At 37.0% G+C, this 23,812-nt stretch overlaps 3 protein-coding genes across 6 annotated transcripts in view; 1 reads left to right on the top strand and 2 right to left on the bottom strand.

Moving 5' to 3' along the window:
- The window catches only part of DEK (DEK proto-oncogene), a 30,617-nt gene extending 12,035 nt beyond the window's left edge, over positions 1-18,582 (top strand). For both annotated transcript variants that reach the window (XM_082664379.1, XM_082664380.1), the window contains 4 exons: positions 11,684-11,819; positions 12,124-12,272; positions 16,285-16,353; positions 17,036-18,582. In XM_082664379.1, the coding sequence (XP_082520505.1) occupies positions 11,684-11,819; positions 12,124-12,272; positions 16,285-16,353; positions 17,036-17,047 (366 nt within the window). In that variant the 3' untranslated portion in view covers positions 17,048-18,582. The remainder of the gene's footprint in view (positions 1-11,683; positions 11,820-12,123; positions 12,273-16,284; positions 16,354-17,035) is intronic.
- On the bottom strand, positions 8,758-9,596 carry LOC309828357 (large ribosomal subunit protein uL30-like). Its single transcript, XM_082663628.1, has one exon. The coding sequence runs from the start codon at positions 9,562-9,564 to the stop codon at positions 8,818-8,820; it is 747 nt and encodes a 248-aa protein (XP_082519754.1). The 5' UTR covers positions 9,565-9,596; the 3' UTR covers positions 8,758-8,817.
- A 1,757-nt stretch (positions 18,583-20,339) lies between the features above and the next one.
- Positions 20,340-23,812, bottom strand: part of KDM1B (lysine demethylase 1B) — a 54,228-nt gene continuing 50,755 nt past the window's right edge. For all 3 annotated transcript variants that reach the window (XM_082663397.1, XM_082663398.1, XM_082663399.1), the window contains one exon: positions 20,340-20,915. In XM_082663397.1, coding sequence (XP_082519523.1) covers positions 20,832-20,915 — 84 coding nt within the window. In that variant the 3' untranslated portion in view covers positions 20,340-20,831. The remainder of the gene's footprint in view (positions 20,916-23,812) is intronic.

Below are 23,812 nucleotides of genomic sequence, written 5' to 3'. Positions count from 1 at the left end.
CTGTTTTGACTTGTTTTGGTGCTCTCTTTAATGATCAGAACTTGCTGTGTAAATTGGGTAATCCCCCTTGTCTTATGTAGGGGCTTGATTAATGTGGCTTGACATTTTGGACCAAGATGATTCTTTGGTGTTGGAGGGGGCTGTCTTGTGCATTGCAGAGTATTTGTCCACTAGATGCCGGTAGCACATTCCTGCCCCCAGCCTCCAGATGTGAAAACCAAAACTGTCTCTAGACATTGCCAAATGTCCCCTGAGGGCAAAATCACCTTCAGTTGATAACTGCTGGATTAGAGAGAATAAAGATGTGGTGAACTGTGATTTTATAGGTGTGCATTTTGTGTATACTTGTCTTTAGGTATTTAAAATCCATGCTTGTTTTAAGGTCAGATTTTATAAAGACTTCTATAAAGCTAAGTATAGAATGCTTCATAATTTTAAAAAGGATACTACAGATCCAGCAGGTGTTTCATAACTAGTATCTTAATATATTTTTGGTATGAAGGAAGATGAGTAATCTGAGCACTAGCGTTTTTATGGAATAGATTTTAAGGACATGTAGGAGGAAAACGTGTTGTTTATGTGTGAATATAAATAGTGGCAATTTTGCAGTAATAGATTTCCTCATTCAGCAAATTTTGGGTTATCTACTATTGTGTATTCACTACGCACGCTTCCCAAGACCTTTTTAAAGGCAGACTTAAAGCATGAAAAGTTGTCGTAGAATATAAACATCTAATTTTTTTTGTAGAAGCAAGATGATTAGCATGGCCTTTGGAAACTGGGTTCAAATCCCAGCTGTACTCTGATTGTCACTGTTTGACTTTGGGCAAGTTACTTGTAAATTCTGTACCTCAGTTTCCCACCTTTAAAATGGGGATAATGATAGTACCAGCCTCCAAGGGTTGTATTAAGTGCCTTTATTTAAAGCACTTAAGAGTAGTACTTGGCACAAGTACTATATAAGTATTAGCTGCTGCTATTACTATTAGTATTAAGATGACATTTTACCATATGCAAGATTTATAAATCCAGTCTTCTTGTCATTACTAAGGTGCAGGTTAAAAAGTGAGGATATTTTACACTCGTTTTCTCATTTGCTTTCCAGATTATTGTCCCTTTGTTCTGAATAGAGTTAGTTGACATCTGTGAATGTAGATGACTCCTGATTTATAACCATATTGGTTCCTGGATAATGATCACAAATGGAACTGTTCCACTACAGATCAAAGCCTTTCTTTCTTCATTGCCTTAAATGAGGATCATTTGCTAGAAACCCAGGTCAAATGATGAAAATCCATGGAGAAAAAAAAACACAAAAATGCCGTTCAGACATTAAGTATGTAAAGCCACACAGTCTAAAAGCTATATCATAATGCTCTGTTTTCTGCTTTGGTTTTTCTACTTGGACTGGTATTGACAGACTTCATAAAATATAATGTCAGTAAAATCTAGACTGAGAAATCTTTTCTTTTCCTGATAAATCACCCTCTAGCAAACATAGGTATTCTTCATTGCTTTAAAGACTCCTTCAAATTTAGGGCCATCCTCCTCAAAAACTTTATTTCTGATTCCATTGCTGTGAAAGGCTCTGATTGCCTTTGAAAGGTAAGTGTTGGCAGGAAGGATAGTATTTCTATAGTAACTTTGTTTTCCCTTATTCTGTTGTTTTGAGGAGTCTGTTAAATGGCATCCTTGTTAGGGACTTCATAAACTGAGGTATTTTTGGTCAATACTATGAAAAGACCTCTTTTCTAAGAGGCTATACAGAGGAATTGCAGGTTGATTGGAAAAGTTGAGGATTGCTTATAGATGTAATTTTTTTTTTTTTTTTTTTTTTTGTGGTACGCGGGCCTCTCACTGTTGTGGCCTCTCCCGTTGCGGAGCACAGGCTCCGGATGCGCAGGCACAGCAGCCATGGCTCATGGGCCCAGCTGCTCTGCGGCATGTGGGATCTTCCCGGACCGGGGCACGAACCCGCGTCCCCTGCATCGGCAGGTGGACTCTCAACCACTGCGCCACCAGGGAAGCCCTATAGATGTAATGTTTTTTGCAGATTTTTTTTCATAGAAAATTACTGGGTTAATATTATTTATTTTTATTTCCTGAAATGAATTTTTCCTTCATAGATAAGAGTTCTCCCTGTTAAGATCAGCTGCTTGTTATTTTAGATTCTTGGAGTAAATAACTGAACTTGTTTCTTGTTTCCTCTGTAAATTGAGAGCTTTGGACCAAATAATCTGTATCATATTGCTGAAGTCAGAAGTTTTAAGCAGAAATCCAGTTCAAGTTATAGTTGTTCATTAGCCAGTTATATGAGGCTGAATATTATTCACCTGCTACTTTCCATATTTAGCTGTGTGAAAGAGTAGGATACTTAATTTATAAGTAAATATTATTTTAAAATGTATGTTTGTAATCACTGAAAACTGCAGTTGAAACAGAATTGACAGGGTTTTTGTTTTTCTTTTTAAGTCTTTTATATGAAATATGTCACATTTAGCATGTTAGCCAGCAATTGCTAAGACATTTTGTTTGAGGTTCTCTGTACCTATACCTCTGTTTCTATGATATGCAGCGAGCGGTTCCCAGTGATTTTTAATTCTCTTTTTCTTTAGAATTAATTCACATAAGGAGGTGCTCTTTCTGAGTGTGACCTGGGTAATAATTCCTTTATAAAAGAGCTGGTCTAAACTTCTTTATCACCTTGGCTCTTGGACATTTGCTTACTTAGGGCAGTAGAAGGAGAGCAATTTGGAACCAGGAAGAAACTGATAGATGAGATTTCTTTAGAATGAGAGAATAGAGGTTTAATTATTTTCTGTAAACTTATTATGAAAATCAACTGATTTACACATTGGAGTAGATCTTTAGGGGAGGATTCCTGAAATGAACCAGTGAGATTAAACCATACTCAGGCATGCCATTCACAACAGGTATTACCTTAGGTACAGAGAAATTATTGAGAGTACAGAAAAAAGAACGGAGAAGCAGTGCTCTCCACATTAGAGAAAACAATTCTAATTATATTTTAGACCCTTAAAAGCTAGCTTAATGCTTCTTCAGTTTTTGTTTCCTAGTGTTTTTATAAATACTCTTTATCTCTAGGAAAGTATAAAACAAACTATAGATATTTACTTTGTGAGTATTGAATTTATCTGAATGTTCCCAGATACATCAGGAATATCTTCAGCTCTGAATACTTAAAAGCCCTACTGATAATGTCCAAAACAGGAGTTCCCTTTTTCTTTCAGGACAAGAAGTCCGCAGAGAGGCAATTCTGGGCTAGTAGAGTGGCTCAAGAAAGGTACTAAGAATTTGGGGACTGTCTCTTCCTGAGCCACCATCTTTACATGTGGCATTAAACCTCATGATCTCAGGATGATTGTTTTACCTTTAGGCATTGTATCCCTGTTCCAGATAAAAAAAGAGTAAAGGGATTTCTTCTAGTGATGTTTTGGCTTTTTCCCCCACTGGCAGGGATACTTTTTACCAGAGATCTCCAGGTACATCTCATTGGCCAGAACTTTTTACCCAGCCACCTCTAGTTGTAGGGGAGGCTAGTAAGACCCAAGTGTTAGCTTTCCTGCATCTATAAGAGGAAGGCAGATAAAAAGTGTGATGTTGAGTGAGCCGTCCTACAATGTTTACCAAGTGAGAGAAATTTTCAGTTATAGTTTTGATAAACATTTGGGCCATTTGAGAAATTATTTGGTAGTGGTGGGAGGGTGAACGTGAAAGCTTTGTTAGTCCTTAAATATGTTCTAAAAAATAAGAATTCCCCTATCTCAATCTGATCAGAGGAATTACAGAATTATATAAACTATTGAAACCTTTTGTTGGAAGGCAAAATTGAATAATTACCATAATAAAATCTGTTTAGGGTTAAACTTGCTTTCATAATCTTTTGTGGAATATAGCAAGGTTTGCACATTCTTTACTCTTGGCACTCTTGAGTTTTCTCAGCCAAGTTGTTAAAAGAATAGTGTATTTTAAGCTAATACTTATTTTGTTCATCTGTTCACCCAGTACAACCTTTCTGCTGTGAGGACAGGATTCTGGCTCTGTGACAGGCGTCTTTTTTGGAGACCCTCCTTCAATAGCCCTGCTGCCTATAAAAGATAGGTAAGCCTTCTCCCAAGAATTTTTTTTTGCCTTCCTTCAAAAAGTGCTCGTGTCATTCCTCTGATTCTATACCTTCACGGTTATCAGACACATGGAAAATCTCCTTCAAATTTTTAAAAATTTATATTACTACAGTACATTGTAAAAAGTTTAGATGACAGTACATTGTACTACCTGAAATTAATGGCAGCTCTCAGTTTTATCTGTTTCCCTTTAGCATGTAAAAAATACCTACAGTACTGGATGGTCCTGATTGAACCACTCACAGCATATTCAAAAATGGCAAGCCAGAATCTTAGAAATAAATCCTATGAGAATTTGGAAACTAGCTTTTTCTTTTTCACCTAATTTTTTCCCATACATTTTGCTAAAAGACTCACAGTCTTGCCTCCTATTTGATTAAATAACAAAGGTGTTAAGTATCATAAGTACTTCCAAGGTTTTTGCTTTATAATGCCACGTATTGTGTTTAATTACTGAAATATTCAGAATATTTTTAAAAAGACTTAAAATAGGGGGCCAGTACTTGGTTTTTAATGTAATCACTTTTCGATTGCTCAGTTCAATAAATTGAGAGTGTGCTAAGTGCTGTTGGGGTTACAGAAAATATTTTCCTACCCAAATACCATTTGATTGACGCTTAATATAGGATTTCAAAAGAAAGAGAACCTCTCTGTTGATGAGTGAAAGCTCTGGGGAGAGATGGAAGAAATACCAATTGAAATTGACCTTGAGGATAGAAAGGAAAGTTGGACACGTGAACAAAGATGGGGAGTAGGAAAGTACTGTGACAGACACGCTTGTTTGTGGTTAGGTAGTTTGTCCAGAAGTAAAGCAGTTAGAGATGAAGCTAGAGCAACGTACCTTGAAGCCAGACTATAGAGAACCCACGTGGTTGGGCATGGCTGTGTAATACAACATTTGGGGGTAGATTGATCATTCTCCTTCCTTCAGAATGGTTGTCTTATTCTACCTGAGCATTTTGCTAAGTGGGGAAAAGAGACATGGCCTCTGTCTTCCAGGAACTGACAGTCTATCTGGGGAGAAGTACCACTCATTCCATAAGCATTTATTGGTATGTAACAAGGAGGATACTATTGAGATCTGCTGTGTGCCATGTACTTTCACATCTTGCTTCTTATTTAGTCTTGACTCCATGAGAGAAGGTGATATATCCTCATTTTTGTACTTTGAGGATATAATAACCAACTTTCCAGAGCTTTAGGTCATACTTTTTGTCTTCAGCTCTATGTCCAAATCTGATTTTAAGCAGTAGCTTTAGGAAAGTTAATATGGGCATATATCCACTTCTGCTGGAAAAAATTTAAAACTAAAAGCTATTGACATAAAGGATCCTATTGATCTCTTTATCTGGCTCTGCCTTTCCCCTATATGTCTCCAGTAGTTCATGATCTAGACTAGGAGTTGGCAGACTATGGCCTGTATGCCAGATCCGTTTTTTTGGTACAGCCGAGAAGCTAAGAATGGTTTTTCCATTTTTTAAATATTTGTAAAAAAAAAAAGGTGAATGTACAACAATGACCATATGAACCAGCAAAAGCTAAAATATTTACTGTCTGGCACTTCATAGAAAAGGCTTGGTGACAGATCTAGACCATATATTTCTCTCTCATTTTACTGTGGTGCTTTTAAAAAATACATGGGTCCCCAGGCCGCACACTTGATTTTTTTTCTCTCTCTCTTAAATGTACAACCTATTTAGGTAAGTTGTGCCAGAAGACTGATACTAAAAATCAAGAAGTTTGGCTAACTGCTATTGATAGAAAAAATGTTTGTCTTAGCAAGCAGAGTGATTCTAATGAAATAGAACCTCAGGGTTGGAATAGATCGTTAAAGTTATCTAGTCTTCAAGGATCTTTTCCCATCCCAGTTTTCCAAATAGTTACATAGCAACTGCTGTGTGCCAGTTCTAAGCTCTGCAGTGGAGATCAAGAGACAAATAAGAGTCTCTGTGTTAAGCCGTTCAATCTAGTTGGTAGGAGGGGAGCGGTCAAAGATTAGGAGGGAGAAAGTACAGTAAGGTATAACTTAAGAGCTAAGAAAGTGGTTTGCTCAAGATGGAGTATTTAACTCTTTCTAGAGGCAGGTAGGGAGCAAAGATCCAGACAGGGAAACGTCATAGGAAGTAGCAATTTGATCTGAGCCTTAAAGGATAAACAGGAGAGGTTGGCATAACAAAAGAAAGATTTGGAGAAAACTATGCAAAATTGGATTACACCAAAGGCCCATCTTGGCTTCAAAAAAAAAAAAAAATTTTTTTTAAAGAAATGATTTTGAGCCCATACAAAGTTAGGAGGTGAGGGCCAGAGACAGCCCTGATACTGAGTTTGGTTGTCCTTTGTTGCCCTTCTATATTTTCTGCCAACATTTTTTATTCATTGTTATTATCAGTAACATTTGTATGTAACAGAAAAAGTTAAATTTAACAGTATGATAAATAGATTATGATATCATTGACTTACTGCATTGGTTTAGTTCAGTAGTTTCACCTCTGGCTTAAAGAAATACATAGGTACATTAGTCATTTCTATAAGCAACTAATGCAGCAGGAGGCACACTGAATTTAATCAAGGTCTTGCTTCTTACTAGCTGTAAGACATTGGCTCACTTAACTACACAGATAAATTTTCCTTATTTATAATGAGATCAACTGTCTTTGGATTTTTTGTGTGTGTGCTTTGTTTTGTTTTTTAGGTCATAGATCGTGTATGTGAAAATAGTGCTATACAAATGCCTTTTTTCTTTTTCCTTTTAATTACATTTTTAACCATGTCCTGGGTTCAGAGTACAGGTAAACCAGATCCTGCAAACGATATACAGAGGTGAACATGACAAGAAATATTTACATGGCTACTTTATGGCGAACACTCTTGTGGTTGTTAGGGACAGATAGAGCTAAATTAGATAGGTGTCTCTTCTTGTGGAGATTGTCAGATAACGCCCTTAAGAAACTTGTAGTGTAGTGGGAGAAGAGACATGCAACCACCTACAGTTTAAAAAACATAAATACGTTAAATATTTCTTTGGTGCCTTTTATGTATTCACTCATTTGATCCTCACAAAATTTTACAAACATGGCCATAGTTTGTCAAATCTGCAATGCCTGTAAGGCATCATTTTAATGTAGATTGCAAAATGTACCCCAGGATCTGAGATAAGGTGTGGGAGGGGGGAGTGTTAAATTTAGCAAAGTCTGGTATTATTACCTCCAGTTTTACAGATGCGGAATCAGATACAGAAGGGTAAGTGACTTGCCTGAGAATGCAAAATTAGTCACTGGTGGAGTCAGGATTTGAACCAAGGAAGTTTGGCTCTAAAAACTTGTGTTCTAATTCACTGCTTCACAGTGCCTTCCAGAAAGAAGGGGCAAATGAATTGTAGGTCAAGTACTGTGGGATTACAGATTAATCAAGTTGGTGGTATTATAAAAGATTTGGAGGAGGTGATTGCTAAGTTGGGTTGAGACTCATGAGTGAGGTTTTCCTAAGTACAGGAGGGGGAATGAAAGTAATGAAGACTTGAAAGGTCATGTAAAATTTAAGTAGGCATGTTTTTTAACTTTACTTCTCAGTTCTCCCAGGGCCCCTTTTCATTACCTCGGAAATACCAGATTGCCATGTTTGCCTTAACTGCCAAAAATTGTACGTTGGGTTCCAATATCAAGGTCTGTCTTTTGAGATGCCCTGTTTCCCAAAGTTACCTTTTTTTCCTATACATAATATCTCATCTTCAGGGCAGCTCAAATGATTCTTAGCAGCTGCAGGGCTAAAGCACATGATGTGAGTTATTTATCTGATTGCCTCCCTGCTCAAGATGAAACCCATAAGTATGAGTTTCTACAGTTTATTTTACTACCCAGTTTTCACTGTTTCCCCATGCCAACACTTACCAGTATGAAAAAGATACTTTACTGAATTCCTACCTTAAGTTTGTCACAGAGAAATTTGTAACTGGTTACTAAAGATAAGCGAATTCCAGTGTAAATAACATAATTTGTTATTACAGAGATTCGGTTATTTGTGGGTCCAGTTCTACCAGAATGTAATGAAATAAGCATGATGTATCATGGTTAGTTAACACAGGTGTCACTGAGGCAGTCTTACTGCTATTCTATGTATCTATTCTATGTGTTTGCCTTTTAAAGAAAACTTCAGGTTATTGGAGGAAATTACATTTGTATGATGAAAGAATTCCTTTACAAAAGGAAGCACTCATAATAGTAGTAATAGCTAATATTTATTGTTTCCTCTGTGCCCAGCACCATTAAAAGTACTTTTGTGTATTAATGTACTTACTCCCCCTAAGACTGAGTACTATGATTTCCCTCATTTTATAAACAAGGGAACTAGGGCCCAGAGATGTACTAGGTCTAGAATTTGAAACTAGGCAGCTTGCCTCCAGAGCCTACACTCTTATCTATTAGTTTGTATCTTCTATAGTACTTCTGACAGTATGTTTGCAACCTTTTTGTTAATAGATGATAATAGGCTAGTTGTCCTTTTAAAAAACTGTAGAACACTCTCCCTTTTAGAAGATTTAAATATAGAAAGAAGCTTAGCTTTAATTTTTTTTTTGTTTGTCCAATTGTAACTTTTTTTTTTTTTTTTTTTTCAATTTGAGAGCAGTCACTGTTTATTAACTGACCGGATTACAAAAATAATCATGGTAGATACCTTAGTTCATCCTTCTTATAAGTCTGTTGATCTGGTCTTCCCTGTTGCCAGCATCTCCACCTTCTACAAAATGGGTAGTCTTTTTCTTCATTCCACCTCGTGGAGAAGACAATTTGAAGGGCCACAGGAAGTTGTTTGCTTCTTTGAAACGTTTTCCAACAGTATAGATCTCATGAATCAGATCCTCCATGCAGATAATACCGTATTTGCCAAGAGATCGAGCAATCAACACGTTATCCGTCAGGGCAATTCTCTTCTTGTTGATTTTGCCATAACCACGCTTGTAGATCAGTTCATTTACTGACTTCAGGTTTGGGTACCCCCATGCAATGTATGGTTCCACAATTCTCAGCATGTTAATTGAAGCCTTGTTGAGCTTCACAAAGGTGCCATTGAAAATCTGACGGAGGCAAAGAAGCTGCAACACCTTTCGAACCTTTGGGCTCACACCATTGATACCTCTGATCCTGATGACAAATGCCAATTTGGGTTCCGCGGGTACGTAGAAGTTGCCAGCTTTTCTTGCCATCCTAGCCATTCGAATCTCAGTTCTGTACATCTGCCGGTACTCCTTGTGATAGTGCTTAGCTTTTTCATAGATGAGCTTCCTCCTTGCCTTTCGAAGCATCTTCTGGGCAAATTTCTTTCTCAGGCGCTTGATCCTAAGCTCTGCGAAATTCTTTCGCTTTTTCTTAAGGGTTTCTGGCACAGCAGGAACCTTCTTTTTCTTCTCCTCAGCACCTTCCATGGTTCCAGCCGGGAAAGAGGCCAATTGTAACATTTTTTAAAAATTTATTTTATTTATTTATTTATTTGGCTGTGTTGGGTCTTTGTTTCTGTGCGAGGGCTTTCTCTAGTTGCGGCGAGCGGGGACCACTCTTCATCGCGGTGCACGGGCCTCTCACTGTCGCGGCCTCTCTTGTTGTGGAGCACAGGCTCCAGATGCGCAGGCTCAGCGGCCATGGCTCACGGGCCCAGTTGCTCCGTGGCATGTGGGACCTTCCCAGACCAGGGCTCGAACCCGTGTCCCCTGCATTGGCAGGCAGACTCTCAACCACTGCGCCACCAGGGAAGCCCCAATAGTAACATTTTATGGAGATGGCTTGATTATGCTTTATTTATCACTGCACAGTTTTATGCTTTATCCAATTATTACTACTCCCAAATGCAGGTTTAAAAATGGCACCATAGTGTGTGTTCTTTCTAAAATTTTACCTTATACCCTGGCCTTTAAAGGCTCTGAAAGTATTTTAATCATCTGATTCTAACTCTCTGATTTGAATGGGGATCAAGTGGTAATGCTTATAACATTGTTGCTCTCCCTTCCTCATCCCCCCCCATGCTTTCTGTAATAACTTAAGTTTATTATAAAATATTTGAATGACCCGCAGGTCCAGATTTTATTAACCTTTGACTGATGAGTGATATATAATAGTCATTATTCTGTGTATTAAGTGCATCAACAGAACTTATGAAGTTTTAGTATTTCCTTTCAGAGCCTCGTGTGGTTCTTAGGAATTAAGTGGATGCTTAGTAAACTTAAAACTTAGTTCAGGTTAGTCATAGAAAATTGATGAACCATTGATGCCTTTCCGGCAACCCCCGTGTCTGGAACACCTGAGAATTAGGAAAAAAGTATAAATGGCCTCTAAATAGCAAAAATCCATAGGTGAAGCTTATAGACTTTATTTTTAGAAGCATGTTGGCCCTTTGACGCTGCTTAAATCCATTTTTTTAGTCGCAGTTAAACTAGATAGGTTAGCTAGTTTCCGGCCAACAGTGTATTATTGAGGTAGTGTAGGGTGATACTACACTTAAGTAAATATGTACAGTGGATGGCAGTGTAGCAAAAGGAAAGACAAGCACTAAAATCCAATGAACTTCACTTAGAAATAGCTTGAGCCCACCTAAGTTTAGAACAGGTTGGTCTATGTACTTTAATTTTTCTTTACGTTCAACATAATGTCTCTGTCCTTAAAAAAAAAAAGGTTGAATTTTGATGATAATCTGAAATTCAGAGTATAAAACATTTGGAGAAACATTCTGTCAAAAGTGATTTGCGGTGTTTTTGGTGTGTAAAGATGAGATTTTAAGTTATCTTGAGGTACTTGCCTTATATACAGGTACTTTTACCTTCAGGAACATTAATGAATTAACGTTTCCTAATTTCATAGACTCTGCTTAAGACAAAGTTACAGTGAACGATAATTTTGTCATTTTAATCTAACCGTATGTGTATACTTTGCTTTTATTTTATTATCTGTGAGTTAGTGTTTAAGAAAACAAGTTCTGGAGTCAGATCTATTTGAATCTCACTTCTTTATTTTATTATGTGACTGGACAAAACCTCTCTGAGCCTTCGTTTCCTCATACATTTATAAATAGTTTTTGAGCAGCTCCTTTGCACCATGCACTGTTATAGGAGTTAGGGATATGTCAGTGAAAACAAAAAGGTCAAAAAAATCCATGTCCTCATGGAACTTACCTTTTAGTTGGGAGAGACTGACAATAAATAACAGAATATTAATAGTACCTATATTTTAGAGTTTTTTTCAAGATTAAGGTCTGATGGGGTAGACCTTAGTTAAGGGAGGGGTAGACAGTTTTCTATCTATAGTGTGTAATAAATGTGAGCACCTAGTAATTTTAATGTTTGATTCTTGACCTCACCTGACTAGTCTCGTGTTGGGATAAAATTAAGTTCATTGAGTGTATTAGTCATCTCAAAAATTAATAATTAGTAATAATTTTTCATTGGTGATATTGAACACATTAATTTTCTCTAATATTGTTGAGGGGTGTGGAGGAGTAGAGGGATCGCAGGTAATCTCTCATCAGTGTATGTACTTTGTTTTTCTTTCCAACAGCCACCAAAAAAGACATCCAAAAGAGAAAAACCCAAACAGAAAGCCACTTCTAAAAGTAAAAAGTCTGTAAAAAGTGCTAATGTTAAGAAGGCAGATAGCAGTACCACCAAGAAGAATCAGAATAGTTCCAAAAAAGGTATGTTAGAAATGACACATTTTCAGCAGCCTAAAGATATACATTATATGCTATAATACAGGTTTTTTTGTTTTGTTTTTTTATAATACAGTTTTTAAGCATGTGTGGAAAATAGGTAAACTCTGAGGAACATTTGAGGGGGGAAAATAGTATACCAGTGTTTCAGTTTTTAATTTTTTAATCTAATACCTTTTCAAGGATCTGATGAATACTTACAGAATTCTTCCTAATGTGTCTTGAATATTAATTTACTTTGCTTTATAAGAAAAATTTATTTTCATGTCATAAAATGTCTTACTTTTAGAAAGTGAATCTGAGGATAGTTCAGATGATGAACCTTTAATTAAAAAATTGAAGAAGCCTCCTACAGATGAAGAGTTAAAGGAAACAGTAAAGAAATTATTGGCCAGTGCTAACTTGGAGGAAGTCACAATGAAACAGATTTGCAAAGAGGTAATTGGACAAATGCTGAGATCATTTTGCTTCTGTTTGAAAAATTCTTTCACCCATCCCTCACTTGGAAGCTAGATTCTTATGTGCATTCATTCATTGAACAAATATTTATTGAACTACCACATGCCAGGTATTCTTACAGGTGCTGGGATACCACTTTCAGTAAAATAGTCAAAACCTGCCCTATTGGAGTCATTTCGTAAATAACATTTGAATGTATACAGTGAGTAAAGTTAAGGTAATACATTTCAAACTCCGTAGATGTTCTTTTCCTGATCTAGCAACTATTTTTATTGATGCACCCCTAGATTATGTTAGTTTAAATAAGCAGGATCTTGTGGACCACCTTATTTTCAATATTACTATGATAAATGAGATGTTATAGATTAGGTTCTTAGCTCAAACTTCTCTTAAGTTCTTCTGATGCTTCTCAGGAAATGAAATGATCTAGTCTTGAATATGATTCTGTAGCGATTCCATACTGTAGACCAAAATTGGAAGGTTTTAAAATCTAGTTTCTTATGGTAAAATGAAATTAAAATTTGAAATGTACCAAAGGTGGAATATTCTTTACCTTTTTAAGACATACTGTTTTTCTTATTCAGCATTCGCTGAGCCTCTGCTACATATCAGGCACTGGGATAGATGTTAGAGGGGGAGCAGGAGAAGCCATTATTTGGCTTCGGGGTCTTGTGTAATCTAGTGGGTAGAAAGAGGCAGCTGTTTTAGTCACTTAGTACAGTGTGTGAGAGCTGTGTTAGAAGAGTACAGAGGGTGCCACACCACCACAGAACAGAGGGTACCTGCTTGGGAATGGGGGTTGGGGGAGTCTGAAAAGGCATCTTGGAAGAGGTCTTAGAGCTTCAGCTTTCATACAATTGAGGAACATCACATTCACATAAAACATGACACGTAATGACTGCGAGGAATAATCATTAGTTTAATTTGCAAGGAATAGTCATTAGTTTAATTTGGCTGAAGACTAGAGTTGGAAGGAATTCTTCACAGAAGTTAGGAGAGAATACTAAAGAATTCTGCAGATTTTATATGTGTTGTTACAGAGTTTGATTTTTCTCCTTGAAGCTAATGAGGAATTGGGAGGCAGGGTAGGTTATTGAAAGGTATTTGGCAGGAGCAGTCTAGGATGACTCTTAAAAAAAAAAAAAAAAGATTTTTATTTTTTAAGGGTCATCCTAGACACATCAAGAAGAACGGACTGGTGAAGAATGAGACAAGAGTCAAGAGAAACCTTTACATCATAATCAGAGTTACAGGGCTGCTGTAATCCAAGTCTGAAATCGAGAGCCTGATCACAGGTTGCTCCGTGTGGGTGTAAGGGCTTGGGTGCATTAATCATAATAGGGAGTAGAACAAAAGGCTACCTCTTGAGGAAAAGATGAGTTTTGTTCTAGACATTTGAAGATGGAGTATTTGAAACATCCAAGTGGGAGAAATGGTGAACATTGTAATTCTCCAAGGTAGGAGAGAAACCTAGACTAGGATATTGCTGGGAGTTAAAACCAGAAGATAAGGTGGCCTAGAGAAGAAGGTAAAGGATGAGAAAGGCAAAGGACAGACCTGGAGACCATTATCATCAGAGTTGGGAAGTAATTCCTACAAAATGTAAGAAATTGTAGAGTCAGTAGTAGAAGGAAGGCCAGAGAGAATAGTGCTGTAAAAGCCAAGCGAGGAGAGTTTCAAGAAGGGGCAGGGAGGGGTAGTTCCCTGCCTAAGAAAAGGTAATTAACTTACATGGGACATTGGACAATGGCTGTGGAAAGTCAGGTCACAGAAAAGAAACATAAATGACCTGTAAACGTGAAAACATTAACCTTCCCTACTAATGAGGAAGATAGAAATCAAAAGGAAATACTTTTGCTTATTAGCTTTAACAAAATCTTTATAAAGATTAACAGTTTTCAAGGTTGGCAATGGAATAGGGAAACGTACTCTCATCCTTTAGGTTGTAATAACTTTGGCGAATAATTAGGTAGTATATTAAAATTTAAATGGCAAATACCCTTTAACCCAGCAATTCCGTTTCTAGGTCTGTATCCTAAAGACATAGTCACAGCTGCACAAAATGATTTCAGTAATGTTAAGCGTGTCTGTAATACTGAAAAGTCAGAAACAACCTAAATGGCCATCAGTAGGAAAATGTTTAAACTGTACATCCATATTTTTGGAATATGAACTGTGTAGCAGTTCAAAAGAACATGGAAAACCTTCCAGGTATTGTCAGATTTTTAAAACAGAGGTATTTCCCTATTTGTGTAAATACAGAAAAACTATATTGCCATTGATATATTTATATGTTTGTATATAAACTCATTTTTAAAGGTCTGGAAGAATACACAGCAAATTGATAACTGGTTTCCTTTAGGGGAGAGGAACAAGGGCAGACTGGAAGGAAGATTGAAGGGAGACTAGTTCTGTTCATTTGAATGAGTTTTGTGAATACATTTGTGTAATTTTAAGGGGATTGTTAATAACATGGAGAGGTCAGGTGAGAAGAATGTAAGGGTTTTTTTTGGACTCAGCAATTAAGAGACAGTTGTTCACATAATAGCAGTTTTGAAGGGTGGTAAATGCCAGGGTTGTCCCTGGGACTGGGAATTAATAGTGAGGAAAGTGAAAGCTTCTGATTTAGTAGTTAAATTGGGGGAAGATACAAGTTGATAAAATACTTTTTAAGGTCAGAGGGGAGTGGAAGCATGCGTTAGGCTAAGGGACAATTCTGGGAAAGAAGATGAAGGTACAGGAGCATTGAGTGTTGGGTCCCTGCAGAGGTAGAGGAAACAGGACTGTTGATGAATCCAGACACAAATGAACTGGAGGAGAACAGGCACGTCAGGAAATTGAAGGAATTCATAGTAATGGCTTCTTGGCTGAGAGCAGGAGTGTGGGACACTTGAATAAGGGGATGAAATTGCCACTGATGAGAATGTAAAGGGGGACCTGATTAGAAATCCTTGGGATTTCTAGGGAGGCTTTGACATTGAGTACCAAGTGGGACCATTTTTTTTTTAACTTTATTCAAGTATAGTTGATAAAATGGAACCATTCTTTTCAAATTTGTTACATTTTCGCATTTGTTACATTTTCAGAATTTAACCATATAAAAGTTGGTAGTTAGACCAATTAAGGGTTGGAGTTTTACAGAGAAAGAACAAAGGGCAAACAATTAGAGTAATGTAAATGATTGACTATATTTGCAGAGGTTGGCAAACTACAGCCTGTGGGCCTTTGTAACACAGACATACACCCATCCCTTTAAGTGTTGTCTATGGTAGCTTTTATGCTACAATCACATAATTGAGTAGTTGTGACGGAAACTGTCACTGGATAGCTGAAATCATTTACTGTCTAGCCCTCTACAGAAAACACTTGCTGACCTTGAATTAGACAATAGGAGTGAAGCCAGCTTGGTGTATATGGCAGTTCAGGACCAGAAGTCATTGTGAAGCCAAGCAGGAGGTATCAAGTTGGAAAATTTAGAGAGTAAAAATTTAGGAGTGGAGGACTCAGTGATGCAACTGGATCTCAGTGATGCAGCTTTGGGGAGGGGATTGAGCAATGCTCTGGGGGCTGAAATTCATTAGAGTTGAAGTTCAGCAATCATAAGTAGTGTTAAGATGATGTAACAGAAAAAATAAGAGGATACCTAAAATACCTGATAGATAACCTACCAATATAAAGAATTTAATCCATTTAACCTAAGGTCTATCTAGAAGTTTTCCTCATCCATGTTTATTGTTAGTTCAACTGAAACTCCCACTTTTATAAAACACTGAGAATGTTTTCATGCTAGTTTACTGCTCTATATACAGTATTATTGAAACTACTCATTTGTTGTAGAATGCTACATGGTGAACCACTGGTGGTTAGAACGTACTATTCAAACGTACATGCAGCTCTTGTCCATGGCACACATTTCTTCATTATCCAAAGATAGAGAATATTATTGGATTTTTAAATCTACTTTTAACATTGTTTTTCCTTTTCACTATAGGTATACGAAAATTATCCTGCTTATGACTTAACTGAAAGAAAAGAGTTCATAAAAACAACTGTTAAAGAGGTAACTATATCCAACTTTTCGAACTTGGATCATTTTGGACTTATAAGACAAGAGAAATTACATGTATCAAATACTGCGTATTTTTCAAAATATTTATGTCACTAAATATCACGTGATGCTCAGATTTCCTCAAAATGGGAAAGATAGTTATTTTTATTCCCATTTTAGAGCTTAAAAATAAAGTTTGAACATTAGTGACAAAACCTGGCCTCAGATGAAGATGTGGGTTCAGTGTACATGGGTAGCTGGGCATCTCAGAGTTCATACAACCACTTGAGCACATGTTCCTTTCTGTCCACCAGTTAAAGGCAGGAGAAGATCAACAGTAGCTGTAGTCTTATATTGATCCCAGCTGATTTCCCAAGGTCACAGTAGTAAAATAGAAGTTAAAAAATAAAATGAGGGCTTTCCTGGTGGCTCAGTGGTTGAGAGTTCACCTGCCGATGCAGGGGATACGGGTTCGTGCCCCAGCCCCGGTCCGGGAGGATCCCATGTGCCGCGGAGCGGCTGGACCCATGAGCCATGGCTGCTGGGCCTGCACGTCCGGGGCCTGTGCTCCGCAGCGGGAGAGGCCACAGCGGTGAGAGGCCCGCGTACCACAAAAAAAAAATAAAATGAGGTTTTATATGTTCCAACTGTTGTATGTTGGGTATGAGGAAATAACGTTTCTCTTTCATTACAGCTAATTTCTTAAGAGGACAGAAACAGATGACCTGTACCCATGGATTTAAAGATCTGATTTATACCATTATACCAGCAAAGAGAATGTATTTCCTTTTCTAAATCTTTGCAAGCATTGTGTTGGTAGAACTTCCTTCTGACCTTTTTATCTTGAGTGTTAGGTGAATTTGCGTTTGCCATTTTAAATTGCATTTCTATGCAGTTTTTAGTTTAAATTTTTGCATGGCAGTAATTGTCCCTTGCTTTTATAGTTGTATTTTGTACATTTTGGATTTCTTTATATAAGACTATAGATTCTTGAACTGTTGTAGTTTTTAGTGTGCGCGCAATATTAGCTTAAGACATACTTTTAATCGTAGAACAGAAACGATCATAACTGGCATTTATACATGCAGAGACTATTGCAGTATTTAGCATATGAAATATTTTGAATACACATCTGTCAGTGTGAAAGCTCAGTGTGTGTTCATCATATTAAAAATACACAAGCTTCAGCCGTCCAGATGACTGAATCAGAACTTTTCTCCTGCATGTGTATATATGTCAAATTGTCAGCATGACAAGAGTGACAGATGTTATTTTTGTATTTTTAAAAACGAATTTGTTGTATATAAAGTTTTTTTATTTCTTTTGTGCAGATCAATTTTTAAACTCATATAAGTACGTATCTTTACAGTTATTATAAACTATGAAACGTCAGTGTTCAGCCAGATGGTATGACGGAGCAGTGAAAGTCAGAATTCAGTGAAGAAAATACTGAAGGAACATATAGTTCTCTGCTTTGCCTTGGAAGTGTCATCGATTTATAGTTTTAGTGTTAACCCTGCAACAGTGTCTGTAGATACATTTTATAGTGAGGATAGACCAAAATCAACACATCAAAACTTCAAAAATTTGGGAGAGTTGGATTAAGTAGAAGCACATTTTGCTTATAATAAATGAACTGATTTTTATTAACTGCTTTTGCCCATATAAAATGCTGATATTTACAGGAAACCTGGCCACGTTTATAATTATGGTGAAAGTACCAGTTGTAATTCCAGATTAAGATAATGTGTAGACAGTAGTGGGTATCTGACAAAGTATTTCTCAAGTGATAACAGACTTATTTTTAACATTAAAGAAACTTAATGTATTTGTGGAATCAGGGGTGTTAGGCTTTAAATTTTGGCCAATTAGGATTCTAGGTGATCAACGTATGGACCACTCCTGAATGAGACTAATTTTGTCTTTTAACTTAACTGTCTTAATCGGTTTATTAAATTTTAAAATAAAACATGCTGCTTATACAAGAATTAGGCCTTTGATAAACCATTGAGTGTTTAAAATATCTTTGCATCATAGAACAGAAATATATAAAATTGATATGTTGACTGTTAACAGGTGTTTTCACAGGTTTGACTTGTTTCTTGATAAAGTTATTAAGACATTAGAGAAAGGTATACTTAATACAAATTAATGGAATAAACAACTAAATGAGACTTAATAATTGGCATTTGGTTTTAAATATTTAATTTGTTCCTATAAACCTTGTCAATAAAAATAATAAATCACCACCTCTGTCTCTTTGCATTTGATGTTTTAACATGTATTTCAGAATAGAGATTTTTAAATGGATTTAGCCCCATAGCCTATATAATTTGGAGTGCTCGTCAGTGGTAACTGACTGATTTTACTTTGAATTAAATACATTACAAAGAAATCCCTAGGGAAAACTTGAAGTGCTCTCATGAAACTAAGTTGATCAAAGTTAACAATTATGCGTGACCATTTACTTGAAAGGGATATGCGGTAATGCCTATGACCTAAAAAGTCTAAAGACGGTTTAGAGGTTGAGGGGATTGATTTGGTGTATGTGAAAGTTTGTGGTGAAGATGTATCTGCTTAAGAGTGTGCATTCACCACTACAGTGCACAGTGTATTTGAAAAACAAGTTTTATTAAGCAGTTTTACACAATCAGCGGTTCACAGTCTGCAGTTCAAACATTGTGTATATTCACTGCTACTCAATTACAAAATCTTCAGACAGCAGTGAAAAACAAACATACTCAAATAACTCAAGAAAAAAAAGGTACCGTGGTTCTTTAAAGAACAAAATGTTAGTTGATGTCACTTGAGACAGGAAATGAGGGGTTTTTAAAAAAATTTACCATACTTTATTTAGGTAGGTTTTCCCCTTGTTTGCTTATAGCACTGTACAAGTTTAAGTGCCTAGAAACTAAAGTAGTAATGTACTGTGAACCATTTCACCTTAAAATATTTTGCATTTATCACTCGACACATGCTATTCTTTTAACATTTTAATACATAAAACACTTGAAAACAGAATACTTCCCAGTCAGTACCAATGAGTCTCATCAGATAACCTAAATATCAACATTTTCCTGTGTTAACCTTGAAACCAATATACTGCTATTTGCTTTCTTTCAGTTGTAGAATACTTTGCTGGGGAGGGAGGTGTGTCTCAGCTCTGTCTAAAGTTCACCGTATGTTCTTTCTATAAAATACGATTTCTACTTATAAGCTGACTTTAAATTTTAGAAATACCTAATATTTTGAAAAGTGGTTTTAAAGTCATTTTGAGTCCTTTTTTAAGCTGACCAATATATTGAAAGAATTATTCAAAGACTTTTTAAAACAAAAGCACATAAATTACCCATATTTCTAACCTGTAAACTGAAGTTTCCTGGCAAGATGGGCATCCTGAAGACCCTGAAATCAATGTTTATTTTTTCTTGTCATGAGTGAAAGAAGGAAAAAGTAAATATTTACCATGTACTCAGGCTTTTAAGATATGGCTTATAAAATGTGTAATATTTACCAGGATATTACACATTTTTCTGCAGTTTTCCAGTGGACCTGCCTATGGAATACTGAAAACGTAATTCTATAAAAAATATTCCTAGAGATGTAATCAGTTATTTTAAAAAGAGGCAGTGGGGAGAGGCTTAATTATTCTGACAAGATCCTTCTGCGAGTGGTTGCCAAAATTGAAGCTATTTAAAGTGTGCCATCCACCCAAACATGACTAAGAAAAATAGCCATATTCTATGTCTAAAGTATGAAGACCACACTAGCTCTTCCCAGTTCTCAGTGATACAATAACATGTACTGTTGAAGGAACTGAAAATTTTGCTGTTTTGCCAATGAGTGCACAAATCTAAAATTTTTTTATAAAAGATACCGGAATTTAAATTTCTTTTGAACACCCAATGGGAAGAAATATGTACAATATAAAATAGAAGTTCCATTTACCTTTGACTGAAGAGTTTGTGCTGTATTCAAAACGGAAAGATTTCTATCTAAATTTTAAGTAAAAGCTCAATATTGGAGCTACATAAAACTCTTAAGGCTCATTGGCAAAGATACTGATAAATTGTCATAGAGGAAAAGTACATGGCTTTTTTTTTTTTAATCCTGCTTGATTGACTTGGTTTCTCAATGTGTGAAAATTGGTCAGCCAAAAAAATGTCAGATTTAAAAGGAATCTCCAACCATGGAAGGATCATATCCAAGGTCTTAATTTAAGGTTATATTCTGCCTTATTCTGAGATCCGGAAGATTTAGTGCTAGTCAGACCTATGGAAAATGCCATTAAATATAAGTGCTTACAGAAGGATTCTGGGGGCTAGTGCTTTCAGAGTGGTAAAATGGGTTTACATTACCATGCCACCTTAGAACATTTCAGTTTTGCTACCCAGAGAGGATTTTTTGTTTGACTTTATCAAAGTGAGGTTTAACATGTTTTTCAGACTCTCCCATTTGGGAGAAGAAAGCTGGGTCCAGATAAATTCTCTTTAAAATGCCGCAATCTTACTTGCTTCTCGAACACCACTCAAATATGCCCCTGTAACAGTTTGTGGAAAATGCCTGTTTGTTGCCTGTAAAAAAAAAAATAATTGTATAATTTGAGATCATGTATAAAGAATTTAGATGAAAATCAAAAGGTAAATACAAACTTACACTTTCTCTGATCCTCCTAAAATAAAGACTGTTGTCGCTCCTGTGCGCTCACATGAACACTCTATTCACCCATCCATAGCACCATGTTTCACCAAATTTATTCTACGATATAGTCAGTGCTCCCGTGAAATACTGTGTGACATTCATTAAGATATTGTCTATGTGTGCCAGGTGCTGCAGTTAAGGATAATAAGACACAGTCCCCTCCCATCAGACAATCTTAGTTGTTAAAATCAGTGATAAGTAAAACAAGCACAAAAAGTGAATCACAGTTCATCCACGGCTAGAGTTTTGCTAGATGGGTATAACAGAAAGAGTTGGGTTACTCCAAGGTTAGATCAGTTCAACAGGAAGGGAAAAGACAAAAGGTGAGGACTGTCAACAGGAGAACCTCACTTTCAAGGAGGTTACAGTGGGAACAGAATAAGCAAACCAGGAGGACAGGAAACTTGAATTCATGACCGTTAGATATTAAAGACAAGGTCTGGGATGTGGTTATGGGGAAGAGTAGCTGAAATGGGAGTCGAGTAGGTCACAGAAAAGGGAGGATAAGAAACAGATGAAGTTCCACGTGAACTAATTTAGGTTCCATGTCACCTAAACTGATGAATGGAAAACATCCAGGTGCCAAAGACTTTAGTAAATGGGGGAATGACCAGGAGGTCAGTAGGAATACAGCTACGGGGGGAGGGGGGGAGAGTCACAGTGACAGAAACTTCAAAGAAATGGCTTTTATAAGAAGATGAGGTAACAACTGTATCAAAGCAGCAAAGGAAAGTCAAAAACTTCCAAACCCTGTTCATGACCCTTCAGCACATTAGTCTAATAGGGCCATCTCTTGGAAGCAGTTCACAGCTGTTGCCTGGAATGTAACCATTATGCTCTGTTCCTACAAAGTTGGCTCTTCACAGGCCAAGGAGGAATCAAAGACAGCTGTTTTTAAAATTACATTCTTCTGTAAAAATTCAAAAACCCTGAAGCGAAAAAATTAAAAACACTATTTTAGATGAACCAGGAAGACCTGTATAATCCCAAACTATAATATACAAAGTATGAAGGCAGATCAAAGAGTGCTGAGAATTCATTTATTCTGCTAAACTGGGTGGATGTGTGTGTGGGGGGGTGGGAGATAGCAAAGGGAAACCAATTCACCCTGAAAAATCCTTCATAAATCTCAGCCATTGGTGCCATCATGGAGGCAGAGGTTTGGCAAGGGTGAAAAACTGAGGACTGGTTTAAAAGACTATGAAGAGCGGGACTTCCCTGGTGGTTAAGAATCCTGCCAATGCAGGCAACACAGGTGCCATCCCTGGTCCGGGAAGATCCCACGTGCTGCTGAGCAACTAAGAAACACAACTACTGAGCCTACAACTACTGAGCCACAACTACTGAGCCTGTGCTCTCAAGCCTGTACTCCACAACAAGAGAAGCCACGGCAATGAGAAGCCCACGCACTGCAATGAAGAGTAGCCCCCTGCTAGATGCAACTAGAGAAAGCCCATGCGCAACAATGAAGATGCAACATGGCCAAAACGAATAAAAAATAAAAAGAATTTGAAGAGCAATTTGGTCCCTCATCAGGTTCCCCACTCCCCCTACTGCAACCCCCAGGAGTTCTGAGGTACAGGGCAGGGGTGAGGTGCCAAACAAAATGCAATTAAATATAACTAAGAGTGAGGCTTCGAGTTCCCAGAATGCCAGGAGGTGAGCCTCTATCATGCAAACGAGAAACTAAGAGAAAAGAGCTATAGATAGATCCTGATGTTTGGGCCCCCAACCTCCAGCTGACAAGCTTGCTGGAACCTTCAGTTGGCTTTTTAAAAAGTGCCTCACTCAAATCTGAACAGTCAAGGACTGGACATTCGGACATATGGGAGGCAAAGGCTAAAGTAAACAAAATAGGAACTCAGGAGCCATGTAAGGAACAAGTTACGAAGCAAGAAGAAAATGCTACCAAAAAGGAATAATCTTAGAACAAGAAAGTGCTCATAAAGTAAAGGAGCCAAAGTTTAAAAAATCGACTCAAGGGTTAGAATATAAAAAACAGCAAAGAGTAACAGCAAAGAAGATTAGAATCAATTCAACAGTTCCAATATATGAAATAGAAGACCTAGAAATAAGAGAAAAATTGTAGGAATGAAATGAGCAGAGTAAAAAAAATCTAGAGGATGAAGGACATGAGCTCCAAGATTATAAGGAATGCAAAAAAATGGCACAGAAAGGATTAGGAATTAGAACCACAAAACATTTCTCAACAGAAGTAAATCAAGAAAGAAGAAAGGCTGACCTCACACCCATTAGGACAGCCATCATAAAAAAATAGAAAATAGTAAGTTGCCGAGGATGTGGAGAAACTGGAACCCTTGTGTGCTGTTGGTGGGAAGGTAAAGTGGTGCAGCTGCTGTGGAAAAGAGTGGTGGTTCCTCAAAAAACTAAAAAACAGAACTAATATATGATGCAGCAATTCCACTTCTGGGTATACACCCAAAATAACTGAAAGCAGGTTCTCGAAGAAATATTTGTACACCCAGGTTCACAGCAGCATTATTCACAATAGCCAAAAAAGACAGAAGCAACTCAGGTGTCCATGACAGATGAACAAACTAAATGTGATAGGTGCATATAATGGAATATTACTCAGTCTTAAAAAAGAAGGATATTCTGACACATGCCACAACATGGATGAAACTTGAGGGCATTATGCTAAGCGAAATTAGCCAGTCACAAAAGGACAAATACTCTATTATGATTCCACTTATATGATGAGGGACCTAGAACAAATTCAGAGAGACAGACAGTAAGTTGAATGGTGTTT

Source organism: Grampus griseus, assembly GCF_964374135.1.
Source record: "Grampus griseus genome assembly, chromosome: 10".
Lineage (NCBI taxonomy): Eukaryota > Metazoa > Chordata > Mammalia > Artiodactyla > Delphinidae > Grampus > Grampus griseus.
This window is presented reverse-complemented; position numbering and strand designations above follow the sequence as displayed.